Raw genomic sequence first — 25,640 nt, 5'->3', positions numbered from 1 at the left:
CAAACAGGTCAAAAGAGTAATGAAAATATATACAAAGAACTCAAAGAAGACAGATAAATGCATGAAAGAAAGCATGAATAAATTTAAAGAGGACACAAGTAAATGCCTACATGAATTCCAAGAGAACACAAACCAATATCTAGATCAAATGAGCTAGTCAAGCCAGTATGTGAAAAGTCAGTCAAGAGAAATTTTGGGACTGGAGTGATGGTTCAGTGGTTAAAGGTGCTTACTTGCAAAGCCTGACTGCTCAAGATCAATTCCCCAATACTCAATAAAGAGAGATGCACAAAGTGGCACATGCATCTGGAGTTCCTTTGCAGTGGCAGAATGCCCTAGCACACCCATTCTCTATCTCTCAAACAAATAAATAAAAATATTATCCAGGCATGGTGGAACACATCTTAAATCCCAGCATTTGGTAGGTAGAGGGAGTATTGCTATGAATTTGAGGCCACCCTGGGACTGCAGAGTGAGTTCCAGGTCAGCCTAGGTTAGAATGAAACCCTGTCTTGAAACAAAGAAAATAAAAGAAAAAGAAATGCTGAAGAAAAACAAAACTTTAATAAATCTGGGAATGAAAACTGCAGTAAGTCAAACAAAAAGCTCCATTGAAAGTATAAGTGACACAATGATCAAGGCTTACAGACAAGACAAATGGAATCAAGTAATCAAAGCCAATTAGAAGTTCAAAAACACATAGGAACAGAACATGAGAAGACCAGATGTTTAAATAATGGGCACAGAAAGAGGTAAGGAACTTCAGGCCAAGGGCAGAAAAAAAAATTTAAGGAAAGTATAGATTAAAATTTTCCATATCATGCCAGGTATGGTGGTGCACACCTTTAACCCCAGCACTGGCCAAGATTGCTATCTTGTTCAAGGCAAACCTGAGATTAGATAGTGAATTCTAGGTCAGCCTCAAAAGAGAACCTACATCAAAAAAAAAAAAAATCCTCTATCCACAGAAAGAGATGCCCATCCAGGTACTACAGGTATATGGAACACCAAATAAGAACAGAAAACCAGAAAAGAAACTCCTCACATCACATTGTAGTCGAAACACTAAATACACAGAACAAAAAGGTTACTGAAAACTGCAAGAAACATCTAGTCACAAAAAATGGCAGGCCTATCAGAGTAACAGCTGAATTTACAATGGAAACTCTAAGAGCCAAAAGAAAATGATGTGCTTCAAGTACTGAAAAATCAAAGTTGTCAATAAATATACCATACCTGACAAAATTACTTCTTATAATAAGAGAAAGAAAAACTTCTCATGATACAAAACAGGCTAAAGTAATTTATGGGCACTGATGTCAGCTCTGTAGTATATACTGGATGGTACAGTTTGCATTGAAGAGAAGTATAAATATGTTCAAGAGGCTACTGAATGGAAAACAATATTCAATGCTTAAGCAGTTAGTTATTAAGCAAATGAAAACAAAGAAAACCAAACACCACAAAATCATCAGTATTGCAAGGATTAACTTAAACTTTTCAATAATACCTCTAAATATTAATGGCCTCAATTCCCTAATCAAAAGCCATAGACTAACAGGCTGGATCAGAAAACAGGATACATTCTTTTGCTGTCTTCAAGAAACAAACTTTACTGTCAAAGACAGACACTACCTTAGGGTGAAAATATGGAAAAAGATATTCCAAGCAAATGGAGCAAGGAAACAAGCAAGAATTTATATTCTAATATCTGACAGACTTCAAACAAAAATTAATCAGAGGAGATAAAATGTAAGAATTTCTATTCTAATATCTGACAGACATTAAACAAAATTTAATCAGAGGAGATAAAGAGGTCACCTCATACTAATCAAGGAAACACTCAACCAAGGAGATGTGACAATTTTAAACATATACACACCAAACACAGGTGCAGTTAATTATATAAAGTGAATTAAACTAGATATAAATTCAGAGATAAATCCAAACAGTAAAAACAGGCAACTTCAATACCTCAGTCTCACCAATAGTCAGGTAATCTGGACAAAAATAAGCAGAGAAACATTTGAGTTAAGGATACTATAGATCAAATGGATCTAACAGACATTTACAGAACCTTCCATCCAAGCACTACAGAGGGCTTGCTTCCAAACACTATAGAATATTCAGTCTTCTCCACAGGCCATGGAACTTTTTCTAAAATATATCATATAATAGATCTCAACAAATTTAGAAGAATGGCAGAAATTTATTCCATTTAATCAGATTACAATTCAATAAAACTAGAAATTAGCAACAAGAAAAACTGCAGAAAATACACAAGTTCCTAGAGATTAACAAACACACTATTCAATAATAAATGGGTCACAGAAGAAATCAAGGGGCTGGGCAGATAGCCTGGAGTTTGTTTGCAAGGAAAGAGACCCTAGCATGCCCATACACATACATTCTCTATCTTAATCTCTCTCATAAATAAATTATTTTTAATGTTCCTATAACTGAATTAAAATGAAAACATAACATACTAAAATCTATGGGACACCATTAAGGCAGTCCTAAAAGGGAAGTTTATAACTCTAAGTGACTGTATTACCAAACCAGACAAGTCTCAAATAAAAAACTTAATGATGCACATTATGGTCTTTGAAAAACAAGAAAAAACAAACCCGAAAGTACTAGATGAAAAGAAATAATTAAGATCAGGACAAAATCAATAAAATCAAAATTTAAAATAAAATTAAGAGAATTGATGGAACAGAGAGTTGGGTCTTTGAAAAGATAAACAAGATTAACAAACCCTTAGCCAAACTAAACAAAAGAGAGAGAATACCCAAATCAATAAGATCTGAGATGAAAAAGGAGATATTACAACAAATACCAATGAGGTTGAAAGAATCATAAATCCTACATCAAAAACCCTATATCCTACCAATTGGAAAATCTAAAAGGATGCATAACAAAGTTAAACTGAGATGAGATAAATATAATTTAAACAGATCTGTATAATAAACAATGATATCTAAAAGGTAATAAAAAAAAAAAAAGCCTCACAGCCAAAGAAATCTAGGTCCAGAGGGGTTCACTGTGGAATTCTATCAGACATTCAAAGATGAACTGAAATAATTTCTTCTCAAGTTATTTCACAAAAATAAAAAGAAAGGAAGGCTTCTTAACTGCTTCTATGTAGTTAACATTGTATCAATAGCAAAGCCAGATGGAGACATAATGAAACAAAGAAAATGACAGCCCAATGTACTTGATAAATACAGACACAAAAATTCTCAGTAAAATACTTGCAAATTAAATTCAAAAATATATCTAAAATATTATTCACCTCAATCAAATCAATTTTATTCCAGACATACAAGTATGGTTCAACATAGAAATCAATAGACATAATACATCAGGGACAAAACTCACATGACCATTTCAATAGATGTAGAAAAGGTCATGAGTGAGGAAGAGAAAGAGGGTTTAAGGAAAGAGAATAAGTAGAGGGGTGGAATACTGGGTGTGGAAAAACTTTAATGGGATCCAGGAAGGAAATGGAGGATAGGAGAGGGGAGAGTTAACTAAAACTAAAAATTTTGTGAAAAAAACAAAGAGAAACCTACTTCTTTGTTAGCTAATTAAAAAAGATAATTAAGCTTGGCATGGTGGAAAACACCTTTAATTCCAGCACTTGGGATGTAGCAATAGGGGGACTACTATGAGTTCAAGACCACCTTAAGACTACAGAGTAAATGCCAGGTCAGCCTGGGCTGCAACGAGACCCTATCTCAAAAAAACAAAAAGAAAAGAAGGAAGGAAGGAAGGAAGGAAGGAAGGAAGGAAGGAAGGAAGGAGGGAAGGAAGGAAGGAAAAGTATAATTAAGATGAAAAACAGAGATTTAGGGCAAAAACTCTATGTGGGGATAGCTAATGCTGCTCTCAGAAACCATAAATTGTTGCAGGAAAACCAAAGTGCCAGGATGAAATACCCTCCCAGTAAGTGATTAGTTAGGGATGTCCCCAAAATAATACAGGTTACTGCCAAGGCTCTTGGTTGCCCACCAGAACTAGATGGTAAAAGCCTATTGCTGAAAACATCACAAGCATTGGTTGCTAGACACTGAATAATTAAACTGGATCTGAGCTGGATGCCTCTCTGCTGGCTAGCTGTCATAGATATAGAAAGACTACACAGGATGCTGGGGGAGAAAAACCATCAACAGACTTATCCAATTGTAGAGCATCCTGTGTTCTACACAATGGACCATCCAAGTAAGATATACTTATTCACTGGTGCAATAGTGGCATGACTGTTATGAGACTAACCAACTGTTCTCTACTTGGATCAGAGGTCTGCCCCACAGGAGATAATTCATGCCTACTACTGAAAACTTAGCCAAAAGCCTATGGCTGGGAAGGTCATAGACATTATGAGGGAAGCTACTCCTGATATTTAGCCAAATTGATATGTTATGACTATCAAGTCACCCTCTAAATATTTATGTTTATGCCCACAAGTTAGTATTGCACTCCCACTGGGGGGACTCAAAATTCATTGAAACGTTGAAAACAAGTTATTATTAAGTGCTCAGTGCTAAATGAAACATTTCTATCACACTCCAAGGTTCATACAACTTTGTAAAAGAAGGAGTAGAAGGAATGTAAGATCCTGAGGATGGAGAGAGTATTTTGGGACACTATCCTCTGGACAGGAAGCAACTATTGTGTTCACAACCTCATAGCAGCTGTCATTATCTCTACAAGACCTCCACAACACTGAGCCCATCAACATTTTGACATGGATGATGGAGGATGGACATCAAAATAAAAGAGGGCTGAGTTCCTTGAGCAGACAGTGTGTGGGCAGGCACAGCAGTCGGGAGTGAGTAGGCTAGACCCCTGTTCCTGAGCTCCTCCCACCTCCCCAGTCTGAGTTCCTTGCTCAGATAGTGTGTGGGCAAATGTAGAAATCTGGAGTAAGTAGGCCAGACCTCTGTTTCCATGCTCCTCCCACCTTCCTGGTCTGAGTTCCCTGCTCTGGACTGTGTTATGCAGGGCCAAGCACAAAGTAGGACAGACCTCTGTTCCCTTGCTTCTCCTAGTCCCCTGGTCCTGGTAGATCCCATTGTGCCTTGCTTGGAGAAGCCTAGTTCCTGTGTGAGCTGTGAAATAAGGCCTTTTGCTCTGGTATCCTGACTAGCCCCTGGGGACCAACATCCCTGTTCACCTAAGTCAGAGGGTGCACAGACCAAAGGACAAAAACTTGCTTCCTCCTCAATAAAATAGAGTCTTCCTAAAATGGGTAGAAAACAACACAAAAAAGCCAACAAGAGTCAGAAAACCAAGAGATCTCCATTGAGGATGCCTAGTCCAACAAGCGAAGCCTCCAGTGAAATCACAGAAAAATAAACAGAAATTCCTTCCTAAAATGAAAACACAATAACTGATGAAACTCTGATCAAAAAAATTGCTGATCTAGAAGCAAACTATCAAAGACCCAACAATTGTATCAATGAAATTGAACAGAATTGTCTCCTAGAGCATTCAACTTTTGATAGTAGGCTTAACTTGATTGAAAAAAACATTATAAGCCTCCAAAGAGATAAGAGTAAATTGAAGGTATATCAAGAAATGGACGTTCTCAACAACTGGTTAAAGTTAATGAAGATTTGATCAAATGCAAGAATGAACTACAGGAAGCATCAAGAAAATCAGAACTCAAATTGTAACCATACCTCAAAAAAGAGATGGGCATGAAGCAAAATAACACAACAGAAAACAAAAATAAATAGAAATTATAAAAAAAAAAAACCTCTCTAGAACCCCTCACCAATAGAGTTACTTATGTGGAGGAAAGAACCTCTGACCTGGAAGATAAGACAGAAGAAACTGACCAGGAGGCCAAAAACTTTGCTAAGTTCAAAAAGTCAAGTCAGCAGAATACGAGGAACCTGTGGGACACCCTAAAATGGCTAAACATCCATATTATGGGTAGACCAGAAGGAAAGGAAATCCAAGCCAAAGGCATAGAGAACATATTCAACAAATTATTGAAAACATTCTCAAAAGAGATACCCATCCAGATACAAGAAGTCCACAAAAACACCAAACTTATAGGACCAAAGAAGAAACTCTCTAAGACAAATCATAGTTAAAACTATTAAAAATGAAAACAAAGAGTATTAAAAGTAGAAAAAGAGAAATATTCACAATATACAAAGGCAATTCCATCAGAATTGCATCAGATTTCTCAATGGAAACTTTAAAAGCCAGAAGGACCTGGAATGGAACACTTCAAAATCTGAAAAACTATGGCTTCCAACCCAAGCTACTTTACATAGCAAAAGTATCCCTCATAATAGATGGTGAAAGAAAAACTTTCCATGAAAAAAAGTTAAGTCTATGATTATATGAACACAAAGCCAAACCTATAGAGAATACTTGAGGGAATATTCCATATAGAACAGTCAAACAACCAATCTCAAGAGCCAGCAAAAAGATCAGAATAACAAAAATAGATTAGGCTCAAAACAGTACATAATACAAGAAAGCACAAAACCTCATAAAACACCTCAGAATGGCAGGGATTAATTTAAATCTCACAGTAATAGCCTTAAATATTAAAGGTTTTAACTCACCCATCAAAAGACACAGATTATCAGGATGGATCAAAAAACTAGACCCTTCTATCTGCTGTCTTCAAGAAACCCAACTCACCACTAAAGATAGACACCTCCTCAGGGTAAAAGATTGGAAAATAATATTCCAAGAAAATAGGAATAAGAAACAAGTGGGTGTTGCTATATTAATATCTAATAAAAATAGATTTCAAACCAAAAGTAATCCAAAAGGACAAAGAAGACCACTGCTTACTCAGCAAGGGGATGGTCCAACAATGGCACATCACAATCATAAGTATATATGTGACAAACAAAGAGGCACCACGGTTTATAAAATAAAATCTACTCAACGACAAAACAGAAATAAACACCATCACCATCATAGTCATCATACTGCACTATCAGCAATAGACAGATCATCCAAGCAGAAAATGAACAGGGAAATAATAGAGCTCAAAACCATCATCCATCAACTAGACCTAATAGATGTCTACAGAACTTTCCCCCCAACTCTACAGAGTACACATTCTTCTCAGAAGCCCATGGAAACTTCTCCAAAACTGACCATATATTGGGCTATAAAGTATGCCTTCATAAAGTCTGGAAAATCGAAGTAACTTCCTGCAACATGTCAGAACACAATGCTTTAAAGCTAGAAATTAACAAGAAGAGACACATTAAAACTCCACCAGCTCCTGGAGACTAAACAACACACATCTTAAAAAAATATTTTATTTTTATTATTTATTTGACAGAGAAAGTGGAAGAGAGAGACCAAGAGAATGGGCATGCCTGGGCCTCTAGCCACTTTAAACGAACTCGAGATGTGTGCACCCCCTTGTGTATCTGGCTAATGTGGGTCCTGGGGAATCAAACCTGGGTCCTTTGGCTTTGCCGGCAAGTGCCTTAACTGCTAAGCCACCCTCCAGCCCCAGACAACACACTTTTAAACAATGAATGGGTCATGGAAGAAATCAAAAAAGAAATTGTAAAATTCCTACAATGGAATGATAATGAAAACACAACTTACCAAAACTTATGGGACACAATGAAGGCAGTCATATGTGGAAAATTCTGAGCCCTAAGTGCCTTCATTACAAAGACAGAGAGATCCCAAATCAATAACCTGACTGTCCACATGAAGGCACTGGAGAAACAAAAAGAATCCAACACAAAGAGCTCCAGACAGAAAGAAATAATCAAGATTAGAGCAGAAATTAATGAATTGGAAACTAAGAAAGCAATTTTTAAAAATCAATGAAACAAAGAGCTGGTTCTTTGAAAAAATAAATAAGATTGGCAAACCCCTGGCCAAATTGATCAAGCAAGAACAAATAAAAGAGAGAAGTCCCAAATTAACAAAATCTGAAATTAAAAGGAAGAGATAACAGCAGATATCAATGAATTTGAAAGAATCATCAGGGCATACTTCCAAACCTCTACTCAACAAAATTAAATAATCTAAAAGAAATTGGTGAATTCCTAGACATATACCACCTACAAAAACTAAACTCAGAGCAGATTAATCTCCTAAACAAACCTATCACATCCATGGAGATTGAAAAAGTAATCAAAAATCTCCCCCAAAAGAAAAGTGCAGGACCAGATGGCTTCTCAGCTGAATTCTATCAAACCTTCATTGAAGAACTGAAACCAGTTTTTCTCAAACTGTTTGGCATAATTGGTGACCAGGGAATCCTCCCCAACTCCTTTTGTGAGGCTAGCATCACCCTAATACAAAACAAGACAGAGATGCAACAAGGAAAGAAAATTATAGGCCTATATATCCCTAATGAATTTAGATGCAAAGATCCTGAACAAATCTTTGCAAACCAAATTCAACAACACGTCAAAAACATTATCCACCTTGATTAAGTAGGCTTCATCCCAGGAAAAACAAATGGCTAACACACACTTAAGAAAATGTTCAACATCCCTAACTATTAAGGAAAAGCAAATTAAAACTACTATCAGATTCCACCTTACCCCAGTAAGGAAAGCAAACATTACAAAATCAAATGAAAACAAATGTTGGAGGGGCTGTGGAGAAATGAGAACACTCATTCACTGTTGGTGGGAATGTAAGCTGGTACAACCACTATGGAAATCAATATGGAGATTCCTAAAGAGGATAAATACAGAGTTACCAACAAACCCTGCTATTCCTTTACTGGGCATTTACCCTAAAAGCTCTACATCTGAGTTCAGAGATATTTGTTCATCCATGTTTATAGCTGCTCAATCATAACAGCTAAAAACTGGAATCAACCCAGGTGCCCATCATTGGATGAATGGATAACCAAGATGTGGTATATCTACATGATGGAATTCTACTCAGCAGTAAGAAAAAAAATGACACATTGGAATTTGTGGAAAAAAGGTCACACCTGGAAAAGATCATTCTAAATAAACTCACACAATCACAGAAAGACAACCATCACATGATCTTACTCATCTGCAGTTCCTAACCTGGATCAGCCTGCATTACTGACATACCTGAATAGCATCTCAAGGAGGCTTGGACAATAGGAAGGGTAGGGTTTAGGGGAAAGGAGAAGGTTTGGAGGATACAAAACTGAACCCAAATTAAACTGATACCATAGAATCCTATATCGTAGAAGTCAGACTAAAAGGTGGAACCCTCAAGAGTTTCTTAGAGGGAGCATCTGAATCAAAGGGTCTTGGAGAGGGTAAGACCAAACCTAACCTCAAAATTCTCCTGTTTCTCTTTCTTCTCTTTTTCTTTTCCCTTGGTGCTGGCCTATAATTCCCTGTATGAGAAGGTGGTCTACATCCACAATGAGCTGATCTGATCTGAACTGATCTGAAAGACCTAGTAGACCTCCCAAAACAAATAAGACAGACTTCTGTCAGAGCACTTGATTACCCACCAGAGGTTAATGGTAAGACGCTACTGCTGAAGACACCATACACTGTTGGCATGGACCATGGAGAAACCTGGTTGGAATCAGGAGAGCCAGGTCCCAGATAATTATCCCATTTAGTGCTAGAAGGCACTACATGAGCTACCAGAGGAAAGTGGCCAACATCTGTCCAAGCAACTCAAAGTCCAAATGACTCAGAAGTAAACAATCTCAAATGATGCTCACACAAGAACAATAGTGATGCACAGCCATGGTGGGAAACAAACTGCTCTTGATTTGGCTAACTGATCTGCTCTGTGGAACAGAACCCATAGTTGGAGCTGGGAAACAAGTCAGAACCATATCCAATAATGAGCCCACTCTACATTATCAAGCTCCCACCAATTGTGGGCTACAAGAGAGTCTATACCTATTAAATTCTCTCTAAAGTAACAAAGGTTATCCCATTTATCTGGTGCTAACTTCACTCTCCATTCAAGAATTTGCTTCTCTTTTTCACATGGATGCAGATCCTAAGGAGAGAACCACCCAATCACACTTGAACAGGGCCCCAGGTGAAAGTAATAGTAATTTGGGAAATCAGCAAGAGTGCTGCTTTCTTGGTGAACCTGGTACCAGTACAAGGGTGAAGGAAATACACACAGAGAATGCTCAACTCCTACCAAATCAGATATCCAGAGACACAGAGGCTCCCAAGACCTCATCAGTGAAGCAGACCTAAAATGAACCCAACATGGCTCAGGGAAATTTGTGGAAGGTAGTTGTTGGGGGAAAGAATGTTAGAGCCACACGTTGGATCATTATGCACAGAGACATTGCCCCAAAATGCATGACTCATATTCCCCAACAAGGAGGGTCCCTGTGGAGCGGGGAGGGCAGGGAGGAGGCTAATGATGGTACCAACATTACTGTATATACACTGTACATAGCTAATAAAAAAAGGTTTAAAAACAAAAGAGGGGCTACCTAGAAAGAAGGAGTTCAGTGGAAGGGGTCCAAGGGAAGGAGGATAAAATACGGTAATGGAAAAGATTACAATCAAATTATATCCATGTACAGAAATTATCTACAAAAAGTATTCCTCAGGGCCCTCCTCAACTGGAAGTGTTGTCTCCTTTCTCTCCAAATCTGTCCCTTCCAGTGCCTAAAATTTGTTCTGTCAACACTTTCTGCCTTTGCTTGCTATGACTTTGAGTTTTGTGAGAATGAAAATCCTTTGAGAGAAGCTGAGCTGCAAAAGTCTGCCCATGCCATCAAGACCTATTTAATAAATTCCACTTAGAAACAGTGCCAAGTTTTTTTTTGTTTTGTTTTGTCTTGGTTTTTTTGCTGTGACAGGCACATTCATTTATGTTGTTTTATCAGACAGCCAGGAGGAACTTCATATGACTTTCCCTATTTTTACCTCAGCTAACTGGGATCTTAATGAAAAATTAATGTAACTATACCCAGGGGTGTGGAAGCACCTGTTTATCTATTTCTGTTAGCTGGTCTTTGTTCTGTTCATTTTTATTTTCCTTTCCTACTTTTAGCTCCCTATAGGATTACTTGATTTTTACATGTTAAGTAAACATAAACATCCAATATGAGCTCTGTTTGATGAAATGGCCATTTTGCAATTAGAATGGCAATCTTCTATCCTTAAAAGTTTCCTTGATACTTAAAGTACTTCCCAATAATCTTCCTCTTAATCACTCCTGTGGGTGGTAAAACAGAAGGGGATGTTAGTTTTATCCCAATAATACAAATAAGACTCTCAAAGCTTAGAATTACTGAATATCATTCTTTTAAGTTATTATTATTTTTTTTGAGGTAGAGTCTCACTTTAGCTCAGGGTGACCTGGAATTTACTATGTAGTCTCAGGGTCAAACTCATGGCAATACTCTGACCTCTGCCTCCCTAGTGCTGGGATTAAAGGAATGTGCTATCACGCCTGGCAATTTTTTTTATTTTAAGGAAATTTTATTTGCCTTTCAGTATTACCTTTTTAAAAAAATAGAGTAAGGATCTCCAAAAATCCATGCCTCCAGAAAAACAATGAAAACATGGGCAAAAAAGATGTTCACAGCTAGGTGTGGCAGCCCATGCCTTTAATCCTAGCACTGGGGGGGCAAAAGTAGGAGGATCACTGAGTTTGAGGGCAGCCTGAGACTACATAGTGAATTCCAGGTCAGCCTGAGCTAGAACAAAATGTTACCTCAAAAAAAATCAACAACAAACTTTCCCTGGAAATGAAAAATCCAAGGGGTGTTTCTTCAAACCCTGGCTTGCCGCAGAGCTGCCCTCCCAGCCTGTGACAGTCACCAAGCCGGCTCCTCATGCTCCTGCTCGCTGGCAGAACCGTCATCCAGGGGCTGGAGAAGTGAGAGCCAGTGGAAATCCCCCCAAGTTTCACCTCAGAAAACTGTCAGGGTTTTGTGATGGCCCTGAAAGCCTATGCTCACAGGGCTTATTTTTATTTGACCTGACTTAGAGTTCACTCACAGAAGAATACCTTTTTCTCTGAAGTGTATGTATGTCCAAAGAATTCAGGATAATTGAACATCACCTCTGCCTGAGATAATGAAAACCCTTGAAACAAATAAGAAGCTAGGACTGGGATTGTGGTTTCCTGGTAGATCACTTGCCTGGCATACATGAAGCCCTGGGTTTAATTCTCAACACCATCAAAAGGAAAATTCAAAAACCACATATAAAAAACTGGCATAAATACCTAAAAGGAAAAAATGTGGAGGAATGCAATGGCAAGTCTCAATGTATTCCTGAGAATCACGAAGCATATGGAAGGCTATTGTGCCCAGAAACATCAGAGACTTATAAAGTCAATATAGTAATCACAATCCTCAGGGAACCCACCAGGAGAATAACTATGTAAATATTTAAGTAAAAGAAGTTACAACAAGGTCTAAATTGTCCATGTGGGCCTACCCTGATCAAGGTAGACTGGGCCAAACTTCAGTTCCAAGTGAGCGCTCCCCCTGCACCCTAACCAGTCACATGTGTAGAGACCCTGCTCTCTCATGTGCAGGATAGTGACTCTGGTCATGGTCCCCTGTATGTAGACAACCTTAATGAGCCCACCTTGAGCAAGGCAGACTAGGCTGCTCAGGTTTCAGGTCCCAAGTCGCTAGAAAGAAGTGCTATATGCTCACGCTGTGGCCAGACCAGACCAAGGTAGAATAGGTCACTCACCTTCCAGGCAGGTGCTTCCCCTGCAGACAAACCAGTCACCAGTGTAAGTATGCCCCTGTGCCATCCAGAGTAGGCAGGACTAAGCCCGCCGTAGGTGGTTCTGTTCCCCATGTGCCCAGTCCAAACACACCTGTAAACCTAGAGGAATAGGTCCACTCTGCTCTAGTCCAGCACCCCACTTTATCCCCCAACACCTGTGTGCCTAGACATACATGTTAAGCACCTGCCCACCAGTGCCTTGACCAAGACAGACTCAGCTTCTCAGGTCCCAGGGTGGCAGCTAACTAGGAGTATCATAAATTCACCTCTGTGCACAGCCAGACCTGCATGTAGACCACCCATCCACCTATGTACAGAACAAGGAAGACTAGGCCATTCAACACAGGCACTAATGGAGCCACTGTTGTGACATTCTCAGCAACACAAAGAACTTATCTCCAGATGGACGAACCCCAAGCAAAACAAATAACACACACACACACACACACACACACACACACACACACACACAAACACAGGCAAATGTCTGAATGAAATAGAGGAGAATAAACTAAAAGAACTCAACAGAAAACTAAATGAATTCAAAGAGGACTCAAGAAAACATCTGAATGAATTCTAAAAGAGCACAATCAACTAACAAATGCAACAGAAAGCCAAAACAAGAAAGGAAAATAGAACATGGTAAAGAGACAGAGATGCTGAAGAGAAACTTAATAGAAATCAAAAATGAAATAAGGGCATAGAAAATTTCTTCAATAAAATTATGGGATAAAAATTTCCAAGCTTTATAAGATAGGCCCATGCATATAAGAGGCCTGCAGAACACCAAACAGACAGGACCAGAGAAGAAATTGTCCATGTCACATTATAGTTAAAACACTAAACAAATAAAGAGTACTGAAAGCTACAAGAGAAACTGTTCATTTACAAAGGTAAGCCCATCTGAATAGCATCTGAGTTTTCAATAGAAACTCTAAAAGCAGAAGGGCTTGAAATGTAGTATTTCAAATAATGAAAGACCATGGATGCCAGCTCAATCTATTATCCAGAAAAATTATCCCAAAGATCTGTAACTACAGCCACTTGATCTTTGACAAATTAGTTGTAGTAATCATCCAAGCAGAAAATGAACAGGGAAATAATAGAGCTCAAAAATGTCACCCATCAACTAGACCTAATAGATATCTACAGAACTTTCCACCCCAACTCTATAGAGTACACGTTCTTCTCAGCAGCCCATGGAAACTTCTCCAAAATTGACCATATTTTAGGCCATAAAGCATGCCTTCATAAAGTCTGGAAAATTGAAGTAACTTCCTGAGACATGTCAGAACATAATGCTTTCTAGCTAGAAATTAACAAGAAGTTAAACCCAGAAGAGATAATAATCTAAACACAGCCATAACATGTAACAAGATTGAAGCAGTAACATAAAACCTCCCCACCAAAGTCCAGTGCCAGACAGATTCACTGTTGGGTTCTACCAGACCTTTATAGAAGAACCAAACCCACAGCTTCTCAAGTTATTTCATAAAACTGAAAGTGAAGAAATTCTCCCTAACTCTTGTGATGGAACCAACTTAATTAAGCTAATAACAAAGCCTGACAGAGACATGAGAAGAGGACAGAAATCACATGATCTTGATCTCAATAGATGCAGAAAAAGTCTTCAACAAAGTACAATACCCTTTCACGATAGACCCTACCTTGGAAAACCAAATTAAATAATTACCTCACTGGAGAGACTAGGGATGGAGAGATTATAGCTCGACTTAATGAAGGGTATATGCAACAAACCAAAACTAAGGATCATACTAATGGGGAAAAAGTTGATGCATTCCTGCTAAATTCTTGAACAAAACAATGATTCCTACTTCTTCCCATGCCTTTTTTCCCCATAATAGTTGAAGTCTTAACTATAACAATAAGACAAGAGAAATAAATGTGATACATATTGAAAAGGAATAAATCAAACTAACTTTATAGGCAGATCATATGATTCTATACTTAGGAGGTCCAAAACTCACACACACACACACAAAAAAAAAAAACTACTAGAGTTGATAAACACTTCCAGAAAATATAAATTAGCACACAAAGATCAGTAACTACAGCCACTTGATCTTTGACAAATTAGTTATAGTAATCATCAGTAATTTGGCCAGGAATGTTGGAGATAAGAGAAGCAGGAAGGGATTTGAAGAGGGGATAGTAGCCAGGCCAGTGGAGGGACAGAATTCAGAGGTGGAAGGGGAAAGGGACTAAGGGGAAAGGAATGTAAGGGAGGGGGGATACTAAGCATTAAATAATCTGAAATATTTTACTTGTTTAAAAGAATAAATGGCAGAACTGGAAAGATGGCTTAGTGATTAAGGTGCTTGCTTACAAAGCCTAAGAATTTATGTTCAAATCTCCAGGTCCCACATATCCAGACACACAGTAACACAAGCACACAATGTCACAGGTGTGCCACAAGGGAGCACACGTGTCATTTGCAGCAGGCTAAAGGTCCTGGCATGCCCATTCTCTCTCTCTCTCATTCTCTTTCTCTATCTCTCTCAAAAATTAAATTAAATTTAAATTTAAAAAAGAAATGATAAAGAAATTCCAGAAAATATCTACTTAACCCAAGAGAAAGCAGGATAGAGGAATTTAAGAATTAAAAAAAAAAAAAAAGATGTGAGACATATAGAACACAAATAGCAAAGCATAAGATAAGTGATATCTTAACAGTGAGTACTTAAATATGAATGGATTATGTTGTCTGTAAGAGCCACACTTTAGATTCAAGCACAAATTAGAAAGTAAAAGTATAGAAAAATACACATCATGAAACAGTAACAAAAGTAACCTGAAATGACTACACTATTTGACCAAAAAAAGGAATTAAAATTTTCACTAAAGATAATGAAAGACATTTATAATTATCACAGTCAAAAGACATAACAGGAAAGCATGAGAATCGTAAGTACCTGTGTGCCTAACAACAGAGCCCTCAATTACATGTATGACTGAGCAAAGCAGCTAATATCATGGCATCTAGAAAGCAGAGCGAGAGAATGCCTGCACTAGCTGGCTCTTTTCCACCATAGAACCCAACCTATGGCATCACCTATTTTTAGGCTTTCACCCTTGAGTTAATCCTCTCTGGAAATTCCCTCACAAATATGACCAGAGTTGTGCTTTACTAATTGCCAAGGCATCTCTCAATCTAATCAAGTTGATAATCAATACTAGCCGCCATAGAGAACATCCCCCAACTCATCCTATGATGCAACCAAGAAAGCAAAAAGACAACCTTCTGGCTGGGCAAAATGTTTGCAAATCATTCATCTGTAAGAGACTCATATCTAGAATAGGTAAAGAAGTTTTACAACTGAACAGTAAAAAGGCAAAAGGAGCTAGTTTTTAAATGGACAAATGAGTTATATAAAAATTTCTCCAAAGAAAGTATACAGTGGCTACTAAGCCCATGAAACAATGTTCAACATCTTTAGTCATTAAAACTACAATGAAAATAAAGATATTGAATTTCCAACTAACCAAAATGGCTAAAATGAAAATCATAAAATAGTGTTGGTGAAAAATGGTGTGGCCTCTTTGGAAAACAACTTGACAATTGCCCAAATGTTTTAACCTAGAGTTGCCATATGATTCTATAATTCCACTCTTACATGTTTACTCAACAGATCTGCAAACACATCTTCACACACAAAATTTCTTCATGCATGTTCACAGCAAAGTGACTCATAATAACCACAAAATAGAAACAGCCCAAATACTCTCATCAATTAAGGAATGAAAAACAAATGTGGTATATCTATATCATAGAACGCTGTTCAGCAATAAAAAAATGAAATACTGATACATGGACAACATTCATGGATCTTAAAGCAACAAACTTAGTGAAAGAAGCCAGTCACAAAAGTCCACATACTGTATGAGCCCATCTATCGCGAAGGGCCAGTGGGGGCCATCAGCGGTTTCCAGGGCTGGGGTGTGACTGTGATGATGTGGTGCTCGAAGAAGGCCATGAAGACATTTAGACAGTGGTGACGGCTACACAGCTATGTAATTTACTAAAAGCCAAAATATAGGCACAGCTTAATGTAATTGGCATGTGATTAAGCCTCAATAATGCTGTTTTAAGAAACTCCAGATCCAGCTGGGGCCAGAAGACTCTTCTGGAAGTTCCTGAGGGTTAACCTCTGCCTGGATTCCTGTAAGGACAACATACACTCCCACCACACTATAGGCATTTTGGATGTTTTGCCCTAATCATTAGACCCCACACACTCACCACAGTGCCTGATCAGCTTTTCTCACTGAAAAGCTTGTCAAAAGTGAAAAGCTTTTCACTAAGTGAAAAGTACAAGCAATAGTACAGCATACTATGTAATAGAACTTTGATCAGGATCTCACATTTGAGATAAATGTATAGTTATTAAATATATCTATTATTTAATATCAATATATGTGTCTTTTGTAACCTTTCAAATGCACAGACTATTTATTGATATTTTAAAGTCCTTAATAGATCCTGAAGATTCTAAATCCTAGAGATTCATGGGGCATGGGAATTTATGGGAGGGCTTTATTTTTCAATTCATAATCCTCAAAGTTGATTTAGTTTTTTTCTTCACCATAAGCAATTATTTAATTTAGGGGAAAAATCCCACATTCCTCATCGAGGTAGTAATCCCTGCGTCCTGAGTTGCTGCGAATTATTTAGTTCTTCTCAGTGCGCGTTCCTAAGGAAGAAAGGCCTCAGTGGATCCCGCATAGGCAGCAAGCTGCAGGGCAGTCGGGATGGGCAGCGGAGCTTCCAGCAAAGCTGGAACACCTGCCTCTGTGACACAGGTACCTTTCTCGCCTCACCTGGGGCTGAGTAAAATGACTCCCCTTAGTAAGACACCTCCTTCTGCCTTAATCACCAGTGGCCGTGGCCGCAATGCACCTGCAGTATGAAGGCCATGAGCCTGTGTCCTAAGCAACTCACTTAACACCTAGCTGACCAACCAACTACACAGTGTGTGTGTGCCTGTATGTGTGTGTGTCCCTGCACTTGACACAATGTCTGCCTGTGAGAACTCTTGAACAAACTTCAGAACTTTTCAGGTCCCAAAAGCTTAGGTCTCTCATCCCCATAGCTCCCTCCATAAAGAATCTGCCTCCTAAATTGAAGTCCCCTTTTGGAGGCAGCAGGAATGCTGGGACTAATAGCCGGTGTCAAGTTGGTATAGGTAGCTGGTCCCAGTCACCTGGAAAGTTTATGATTTAAATTTGACTCTATAAATGTGGCAACCAAGAGAAGTGACATGTTAAGGACATACTAAGTCACAGCAGGATGTGGTTGCCACACTCCTAATTCAGTTTGGATTGCTCCTCTCCCAGCCCTGTAACTTCTAGATTTCTTGGGTCATTTCTTAGGCCAACTACAGCTCTACTCCTTCTTTAACACTTCCCTTGAAGACCAGTTATCCAGAACACTATCTTACATGAGACCTAATACAACCCCCCCCCCCGACACACACACACTGCTTTAGGATGTCAGTACTTTTAATTTTATTTATTTGAGGGAAAGAAATGGGCAGGTAGAGAGAGAAAGAGAGAGAATGGGCACACCACGGCCTCTATCCACTGCAAATAAACTCCAGATGCATGCATTTAGCTTATACCTAAGTCCTGAGGAATTGAACCTGGGTCCTTTGGCTTTGCAGGCAAGTACCTTCACTGCTAAGCTATCTCTCGAGCCCAGCATGTCATTTTTGACTGGGGACTCAGGGCCAATGACCAACGGATGGCAGGTTGTGGTCAGAAGCAGGATTAATCTAAGACTGAGCTTGCATGGTATCAAGAGGTAGCAGCAAATCGTGGCACACCCTGGCTTCAGCTACTGAAAACCTGACTTTCCCAAAGCTGAGTTCCAAGCTGCCTCACCATGAGCATGTGACTATTGCATCTCAAAAGTTCACTGAAGAGACGGGCATGGTGGCACATGACTTTAATCCCAGCACTTGGGAGGCAGAGGTAGGAGGACCACCATGAGTTTGAGGCCCCCCTGAGACTGCATAGTGAATTCCAGGTCAGCCTGGGCTAGAGCAAAACCCTATCTCGAAAAAAAAATTCACTGAAGCCTTCTGAGTCTGCTCCAGAAGTATCTGAAATTTTAGAGTGTTCTGGAAGGGAAATAGGGCAAGCTAGGCCAGGCCTCCCTTCTGCCCTCCCCAACACTGCATGAATCCCAAATTCCTAGCATAAAGGCAGATGATGCCAATCTTGGAAGACACCTGATTTTTATAAGATAAGTTCATGGCAGAGGGAGGAGAAAGACAGGGAGAAATTCATATAGCAAGAGAGTTTATTGTGTGATTATTCATTATCTGACTGTTCAGGTGCCTAAGGTTACCATGTTGCCCAAAAAGCAAAAACTGCCTTGTTAGCCTCTCTTATCAATGTCCACTCTGTTCAGCACTAGGGAGCACCCCCACTCTATTTTACTAATCATTCATAGTCATGAGTGTAATGTTCCAATGCATATCTGTTACAACCCCTTAAGGATTTAAAGGAATCCACTAGAGGCTTCTGACAGACAGAGCTACAAACTACCCAGGGGTTAAAGCAGATCAGATGGCCTGGGACTGGTGAGAGAAAGGGAAGGATATCAGCAGTCAGTGGCCAGGCGCCTGGGTGAGGGTAATTTAAGGGGTTACTCAAAGAACTAGAGGATGCTTAGGCATCATGCAGTCTAGGGATACTTTTATAAAAATGAAGGTTTTGCTGAGTGCCAAAAGCCAATCACAATAGATGTTTTCATTGTCCTGTTATCCAGTTTTTACAACACAACTAAGTTGAAAAAAATCAATACTTCCTTATTTATATATTTATCCTAGCAATGCATAGGTGAAAACGAATTTCACTTCTTAGGTTCCAGTTTTATTTTAAAGGTAAGATACCGATCAAACATTTTTTACCATGAATTTTTACAACCCCACTTTCAGTGGCTGGTTTACTTTATATCCTTTCTCGAATTACAATTGTCTTCAGACAAGGAAGGCCTCCTAAGGAGTCCATGGGCCTCAGTATCGCTGTACCCTCTGAATTACACACCGTCAACCCTGGCCACGATGGTTGGTAGGGCCACACGTGAGAGTGACATGAGAGTGACATTACTGAGTCTGTTTGCGTTTCAGGAACTGTGACCCATTCATTCCTCACATGGATACTACAGGGCAGATGCCATCATTGTCCTCTTTTGGCTAATGAGGAAACAGAGGCAAACCTTTCCAAGGCCACTGAGCTAACAATGGAAGGATGGCACTGTGTGGTGTCTGCATAGTCTGCTATTTTTCATGACATTATACATGTAGCATGTGTATTTGGACTTGACTTCGTTTTTTGCAAGGTAGGGTATCACTCTAGCTCAGGCTGACCTGGAACTCACTCTGTAGTTTCAGGCTGGCTTTGAACTCACAGAGCTCCTCCAACCTCCACCTCCTGTGTGCTTCTTGAGGGAAAGCATACTGTCTCTCCTCAAGGCAGATAAAATGCTTTTAGGACAGTCCCTAAGCTAGACTCACCTGGCTGTGTTTAGGTTCCGATAAAGCTGCCCTAGGGACTCCAGCAGCCTCCCCTCCATCTCCCGGTCCCTGAGTTGCTGAGCCAGGGCCAGCCAGTGTTCATGGTAGGTAATGCATGCCTCAGGATTTGGGGACACAGAGCTGTAGAAATGGCAGAGGGATTTGGTGACCTGAAGCTGACCTGAACATAAAGCAGGAACATGAATGAGATCCTGGCATAGAATGGTCCAACCCTGATGTCCAACACTCCCAGCATCCTTAGACATACTCACGCTTCAGATGTCGATGCCTCAAGCCAAGCATCAATGCCATTTCATAGCAGAGGCGGCTGTGGGTCAGCTGGTGTCCAGATACCAGAACCTCGGCCAACCAGAGAAGTACCTGTACCAATTCCATGTCTGTTTCCTTGCTGGCCTTGAGTTCAGAATACAGCTGGACAGCCTGAAGGAGATAGTTCCTGGCTGATGGTAGAGCATTAGACTTGAGGGTCAGGTGGCCAAGATTGGCCATAGACACTGCCTGGTTACGCACATCCCTCATCTCCTGAGCTCTGGTCAAGGCCCGGAGATAGCTCTTGGCTGCCCTGCTGATCCGGCCTTCATCTTGAAGTGCAAGTCCCAGGAGGTTATAGACCACGCCCCACTGGGTAAGACCCTCTTTCTCCTTCAGGAAGCACAACAGTGGCTCAAGGATGTCCACCGCCTTCTTTGTCTGGTTTGCTAAGAGATAAGCCCATGCCAGACACAGGGAAGACTCCAAAGTTTCCTCCTCACCCAGTAGCTTCCCAAGCACCAGGGCCTGGCTCAGGTAGTAGATGGCACCATCAGGAGACCTGTGTTGGAGGTACATTTTAGACAGGATGAGACACAGGGTCCTTTGGGTGGTCAGGTCAGTCTGTTCCTCAGAGGCAGCCAGGGCCTGCCTAAGCATTGGGCAGGCCAATGCAGAAACGTCACCCCAGCCTGAGGAGGGAACACCAAGGAGCTTGGTAGTGTTCTGGAGGACTAAGTAGACCTGCCAAATGAGAGGAGACATCCCTTGGGCACTCTGAGCACTGCATTTCTGTACAGAAGCAACGGAAAGATGTGGTAGATATTTCCTGTCATACAGAAAACCCAGGATGGTGGCCAGAGAATCTGAAGCAGGAGAGTATCCAGAGAGGAGCTGCAGGCGCTCAGCAAAAGGCAGAACTTCCTCATGCCGGCCTAGACTCAGGAGCAATCGGACAGCTAGAAAGCAGGCCCGGGCCTCCAGGGGGCTGCTGCCTTCCACAATCCCCTGGCGCAGCACATAGGCCACCACTTCAAGCTCATTCTTTGCACTGGACTCATGGTTAGGCAAGCAGGCCAGCAGGGCACCTGCCTTTTCTAGCACAGCTGAGCCTTTATGCCTCAGCCTCTGCCTCAGGTAAATGGCTGCCAAATTGATGTACAGAGCAGCCACCAGGGATAGATCCTCAAATGCCCCATCAAGAACACAGATGGCCTCCTCAAAATACACCCTGGCTTGGGATAACTTGACCTTCCTGACGCTTAGCCGGCCCAGGAGGAAGCAGAGCCGGGCATGGGCCCAGGTCATGCGGCTCATCTTGGCCCACTTTCTTGAGGCTTCCAGGTAGGCCACTAGTTCATCTTCCTCAGAGTAGCTATAAAAGGAGGAAGTGAGGAAAGAAAAGGAGAAATCGTAGAGGCTCTTAAAGTGATCGGTGTAACCCTCATGATCCAGAAATGCCAAGATAGGGGCAAAGCTCCCAGCATCATCTGCGTCTTGACTCAAGCTTAGGTCCATGAACAGTTCTGGGTCATCAAGGTCATCAGGCTCTGGAAGGTGATAGCTGTCTGAGGAGGCTGAGAGGAGCTCCTCCTCCAAGCTGGAGTCCAGTGAGCTGCTGGAATGCCTGGAACCTGCGGCACGACGCTCCTCCCAGGTCCCACCAGGCCTGGCCTCCTGGAAGCCTTCTGGCTGGGATGCTGTAAGGATAGGCAGAGTTGAGCTTCCCGGAGTGCCTGCAACTATAGCAGCCAGCTCCTGGCAAGAGGACAGGCGTGCTGACCTGAAGAACAAGGGGCCAGGCTCAGCTGACTGCTACTCACCGCTCAGGTCATTTGGAAGACTCTGGATGGATTCAAAATCACCTAAACAGAGATCAAAGACAGGTCTCGTGTTAGGTGAGAACATGTCACTGTGCCAAAGCCCCAGGGGCCCAGGCCACTAACCCATGAGGAGATCTTGTACTAAAGTTTTAGACCATTAGTCATCATAGGAATGGATAGTATTTACCCCTTCAGCATCAGCTGAAGAGCTTCATGGACTCCATAATCCTATCTAACCCACACACTTTATAGTTTGGAACTGAGGTAAAAGGAAAGCCCAAGTTGGAGAAGAAAATATGGAAACAAAATCTATACCAAGAAGTATAGGATGAGGGGTGGGAAGGGTCATAAAAAGTGAAGGCCAGAGAGGCAGTGAGTTTACAACAAAGCTGAATAGAACCCAAGTACAAGGAGCTTGTCATGTGATGCTGCATCACTTCCAATGGGTATCCTTCCTGCTTCCTTCCCCCTCACTCCCTTCTACAACCTTCCCCCCTTTATGCCTCCTTCCTTCCTCCACTGACGTCTCTTTCCTGCTTCCTTCCTCCATTAACTCATTTAGATCATCCATTTACTTGTCAGACATTGGTTAGTGAGTACATTGTGTTGGACAGTGTGGTTATAAAAATGGCAAGACTATAGGATCAGAAGTGAATGGTACCAGATGTGGTGGCACACACCTTTAATCCAGCACTTGGAAAACAGAGGTAGGAGGACAGCTGAGTTTGAGGCCAGACTGGACTATAGAGTAAGTTCCAGGTCATCCTGGGCTAGAGGGAGACTCTACTTTAAAAAAAGGAAGAAGTGAATGGTGAAGAATAAAAAGAACAAACATGCATATGAGGACCTCAGTTTTTTTCCCTCAAGTACCTTGGTGAGACAAAGTGGAAGATGAGTCTTAAATATGGTTTCAGATCTTTAAATTATTTTTTATGAGAGAGAGAGAATTGGTGCCCAGGGCCTCCAGCCACTGCAATCAAACTCCAGATGTGTGTACCATCTTGTGTGCATGTGCAATCTTGTGCACTTGCATCACCTTGTGTGACTGGCTTATGTGGGATCTGGAGAGTTGAACATGGGTCCTTAGGCTTCCCAGGCAAGTACCTTGACCACTAAGCAATCTCTCCAGCCCTGTTTTTAGATATTTTTATTTGACTAACTTGTAGCTATAATGGAAAATGAAGTAGGTATGGAGCCAATAAGAAAAGCAGAGAATACAGATTTGTGCCCATAGCAGGTCGCAGGGAGCCACCCAAAGTCTCAGGACTGAATGTGATCACACAGGTGAAATATTTCAAAGGAAAGGAAATCAGGGCATGAAGGAGGGAGAGAGAGGCTAATTTGTTAGTAAACCTGAAAAAAAGTTAACATTTCCTAGCAGAAAGAAACAAAAAAAGCAAAAAGAGACAGTTGATGGGTGTGGTGACACACACCTTTAATTCTAGCACTTGGGAGGCAGAGGTAGAAGGATTGCTGTGAGTTCCAAGCCAGCCTAGGACCACAGAGTTTCAGGTCAGCCTGGGCTAGAATGAGACCCTACCTGGAGGGGGATGAGCAAAAACAAAAAAGAAAAGAGAAAATCACAGAGCCTGAGGTAACATACTACAGCTGCCAAACATAACAAAAGTAAAGCAAGAACTAAGTAAAGTAAGAACTAAGGCATAGGGAATAGTCTGGAAACCCAGTATACCACTTGGCCTGGGCAATAGAGATATCCTTTTCCTAACAATGCACCTAGCATCCTGAGATCACACATACATCTAATGTAATGGAGTAAGTCTTTCCTCTCTAGTAACAACTCTTTTGTGGTCTGTTTCTATTCAAATGCATTCCAGATACATATATATCTGGAATCAAGAGACAAGGGATTATATATCCTGGACTGGTTTGGAGGGCATTGCAATAGGGTAAACTGTATCCTCTGAGTGAATTTTTACAAAGAATCCCTGATTTACCTTCATGTGCCTGTGCAAAACTGGGCTTACATGTGATTAAAACCAGATGTGCCATGGGAAAGGAAATGTGCAGTTACATGACCCTAACCTTCAATGAAACCAGAGAACTGCCCAAACTATGCCCTTAGGAAGCACATCCTCCTTTCCCTAAAGTGCCATAAGGAGAAGACCCCGGCGACAAGCTGAGCCCTGCAGTACTTGCTCCCTCGGTGGCTGCTGCTCCTCTTAGCGGTGGATGCTCAGCTTGCTCTTAATAAAGACTTTTGCTGCTTCGCTTTGCATTTTTGAATTCTTTGGTCAAGTGGGTCATTCTGAGTGAGACCTTCCTGAAGAAGGCTGACTAAGCTAATGGCTTCTGAGGGTGCTCTCTGGCCAGCTGTGAAGCCCAGGTTCCAAGGATGTTGCTGCTGCCCCCCACTCTCCCAGGGCCAAGGACATTCACCCCTCTGGGAGGGTTTTACTTGGCACCCAGGCCTGGGGTGTGCCGCTGGCCCAGAGGCCCCAGAAGCTGGGCAGCAGGAGGAGGCAGGCAGCTCCCACACTGTGCCTGAGGCCCGCCGGCTGCCACTCAAGCTGAACTGCACCATTTGCAGCCAGGCCGTTTGTTAGAAGAGCTTTATCATGGGGGCCCCGTCTGTGGCATGAACACTGGAATGCATATACTATTTTATGTGATGTTTTTTATTCTTGGATACATTTGATTTTTTCACGCAAGTCTACATATACTTCTATAAGAGTGTGACTTATAATCAAGGGTTAATGAAGAAAAAAAAATAGCAAAACCTGGAAAGACACACACACAAAGACCACCAGAAACAGAACCAAGAAGAGGCACTGGGTCTGGGAGCCAGAGAAGGGTGCTGTCAGCTAAAGAGCCACCGTGGAGCTGTGCAGGTGAACAGGCACACGGTCAGTGGGACGAAGGCTGCCAGAGCGAGAGTCTACTTCCCTGTGGCAGAGAGGCAACAGCTCTGTGGTCCCCACTTCTGCATTTTAAGCAACTCTAAGGAGCAGCACACCCCTCACCAAGCTAAGCTTCGCCCTTCTCTCCTCTTAGAGGGCTTCTGGGACTGTCATTCAGACATTTCAGACAAACTATAACTTGTCAAGGGTCAAAGGCCCCTGAGGCAATTGGAGAACGAGTCTGGCTCCAGAAAGTCTTTCTGACACCAAAGGGACATATGAGCCTGTCATATTGCAGCCAGAACTAGGGGCTGGAACAACGATAGCACTCACATGGTGTACAAATGATAAACCAGGCACAGACTTAGAGGGGTGCCTTTTCTCAGGGTATTAACTTTAAGACAACTGGAGTTTGCCAATGAAATGCTCCTCTGCTGGTTGCCTTGGAGCCAGAATGTA

The 25,640-nt window shown here is 41.2% G+C and overlaps 1 protein-coding gene across 2 annotated transcripts in view; it reads right to left on the bottom strand.

Moving 5' to 3' along the window:
• Sh3tc2 (SH3 domain and tetratricopeptide repeats 2) overlaps positions 1–25,640 on the bottom strand; it is a 70,004-nt gene that overhangs the window by 13,658 nt on the left and 30,706 nt on the right. For both annotated transcript variants that reach the window (XM_004664752.2, XM_045133148.1), the window contains 3 exons: positions 22,324–22,365; positions 20,503–22,200; positions 20,231–20,411 (listed from right to left, as the gene is read on the bottom strand). In XM_004664752.2, the coding sequence (XP_004664809.2) occupies positions 20,231–20,411; positions 20,503–22,200; positions 22,324–22,365 (1,921 nt within the window). The remainder of the gene's footprint in view (positions 1–20,230; positions 20,412–20,502; positions 22,201–22,323; positions 22,366–25,640) is intronic.

The sequence above is a fragment of the Jaculus jaculus genome, chromosome 13 (assembly GCF_020740685.1).
Source record: "Jaculus jaculus isolate mJacJac1 chromosome 13, mJacJac1.mat.Y.cur, whole genome shotgun sequence".
NCBI classification, from domain to species: domain Eukaryota; kingdom Metazoa; phylum Chordata; class Mammalia; order Rodentia; family Dipodidae; genus Jaculus; species Jaculus jaculus.
Note: the sequence above shows the minus strand (reverse complement) of the source record. Positions and strands in the feature narration are given on the sequence as shown.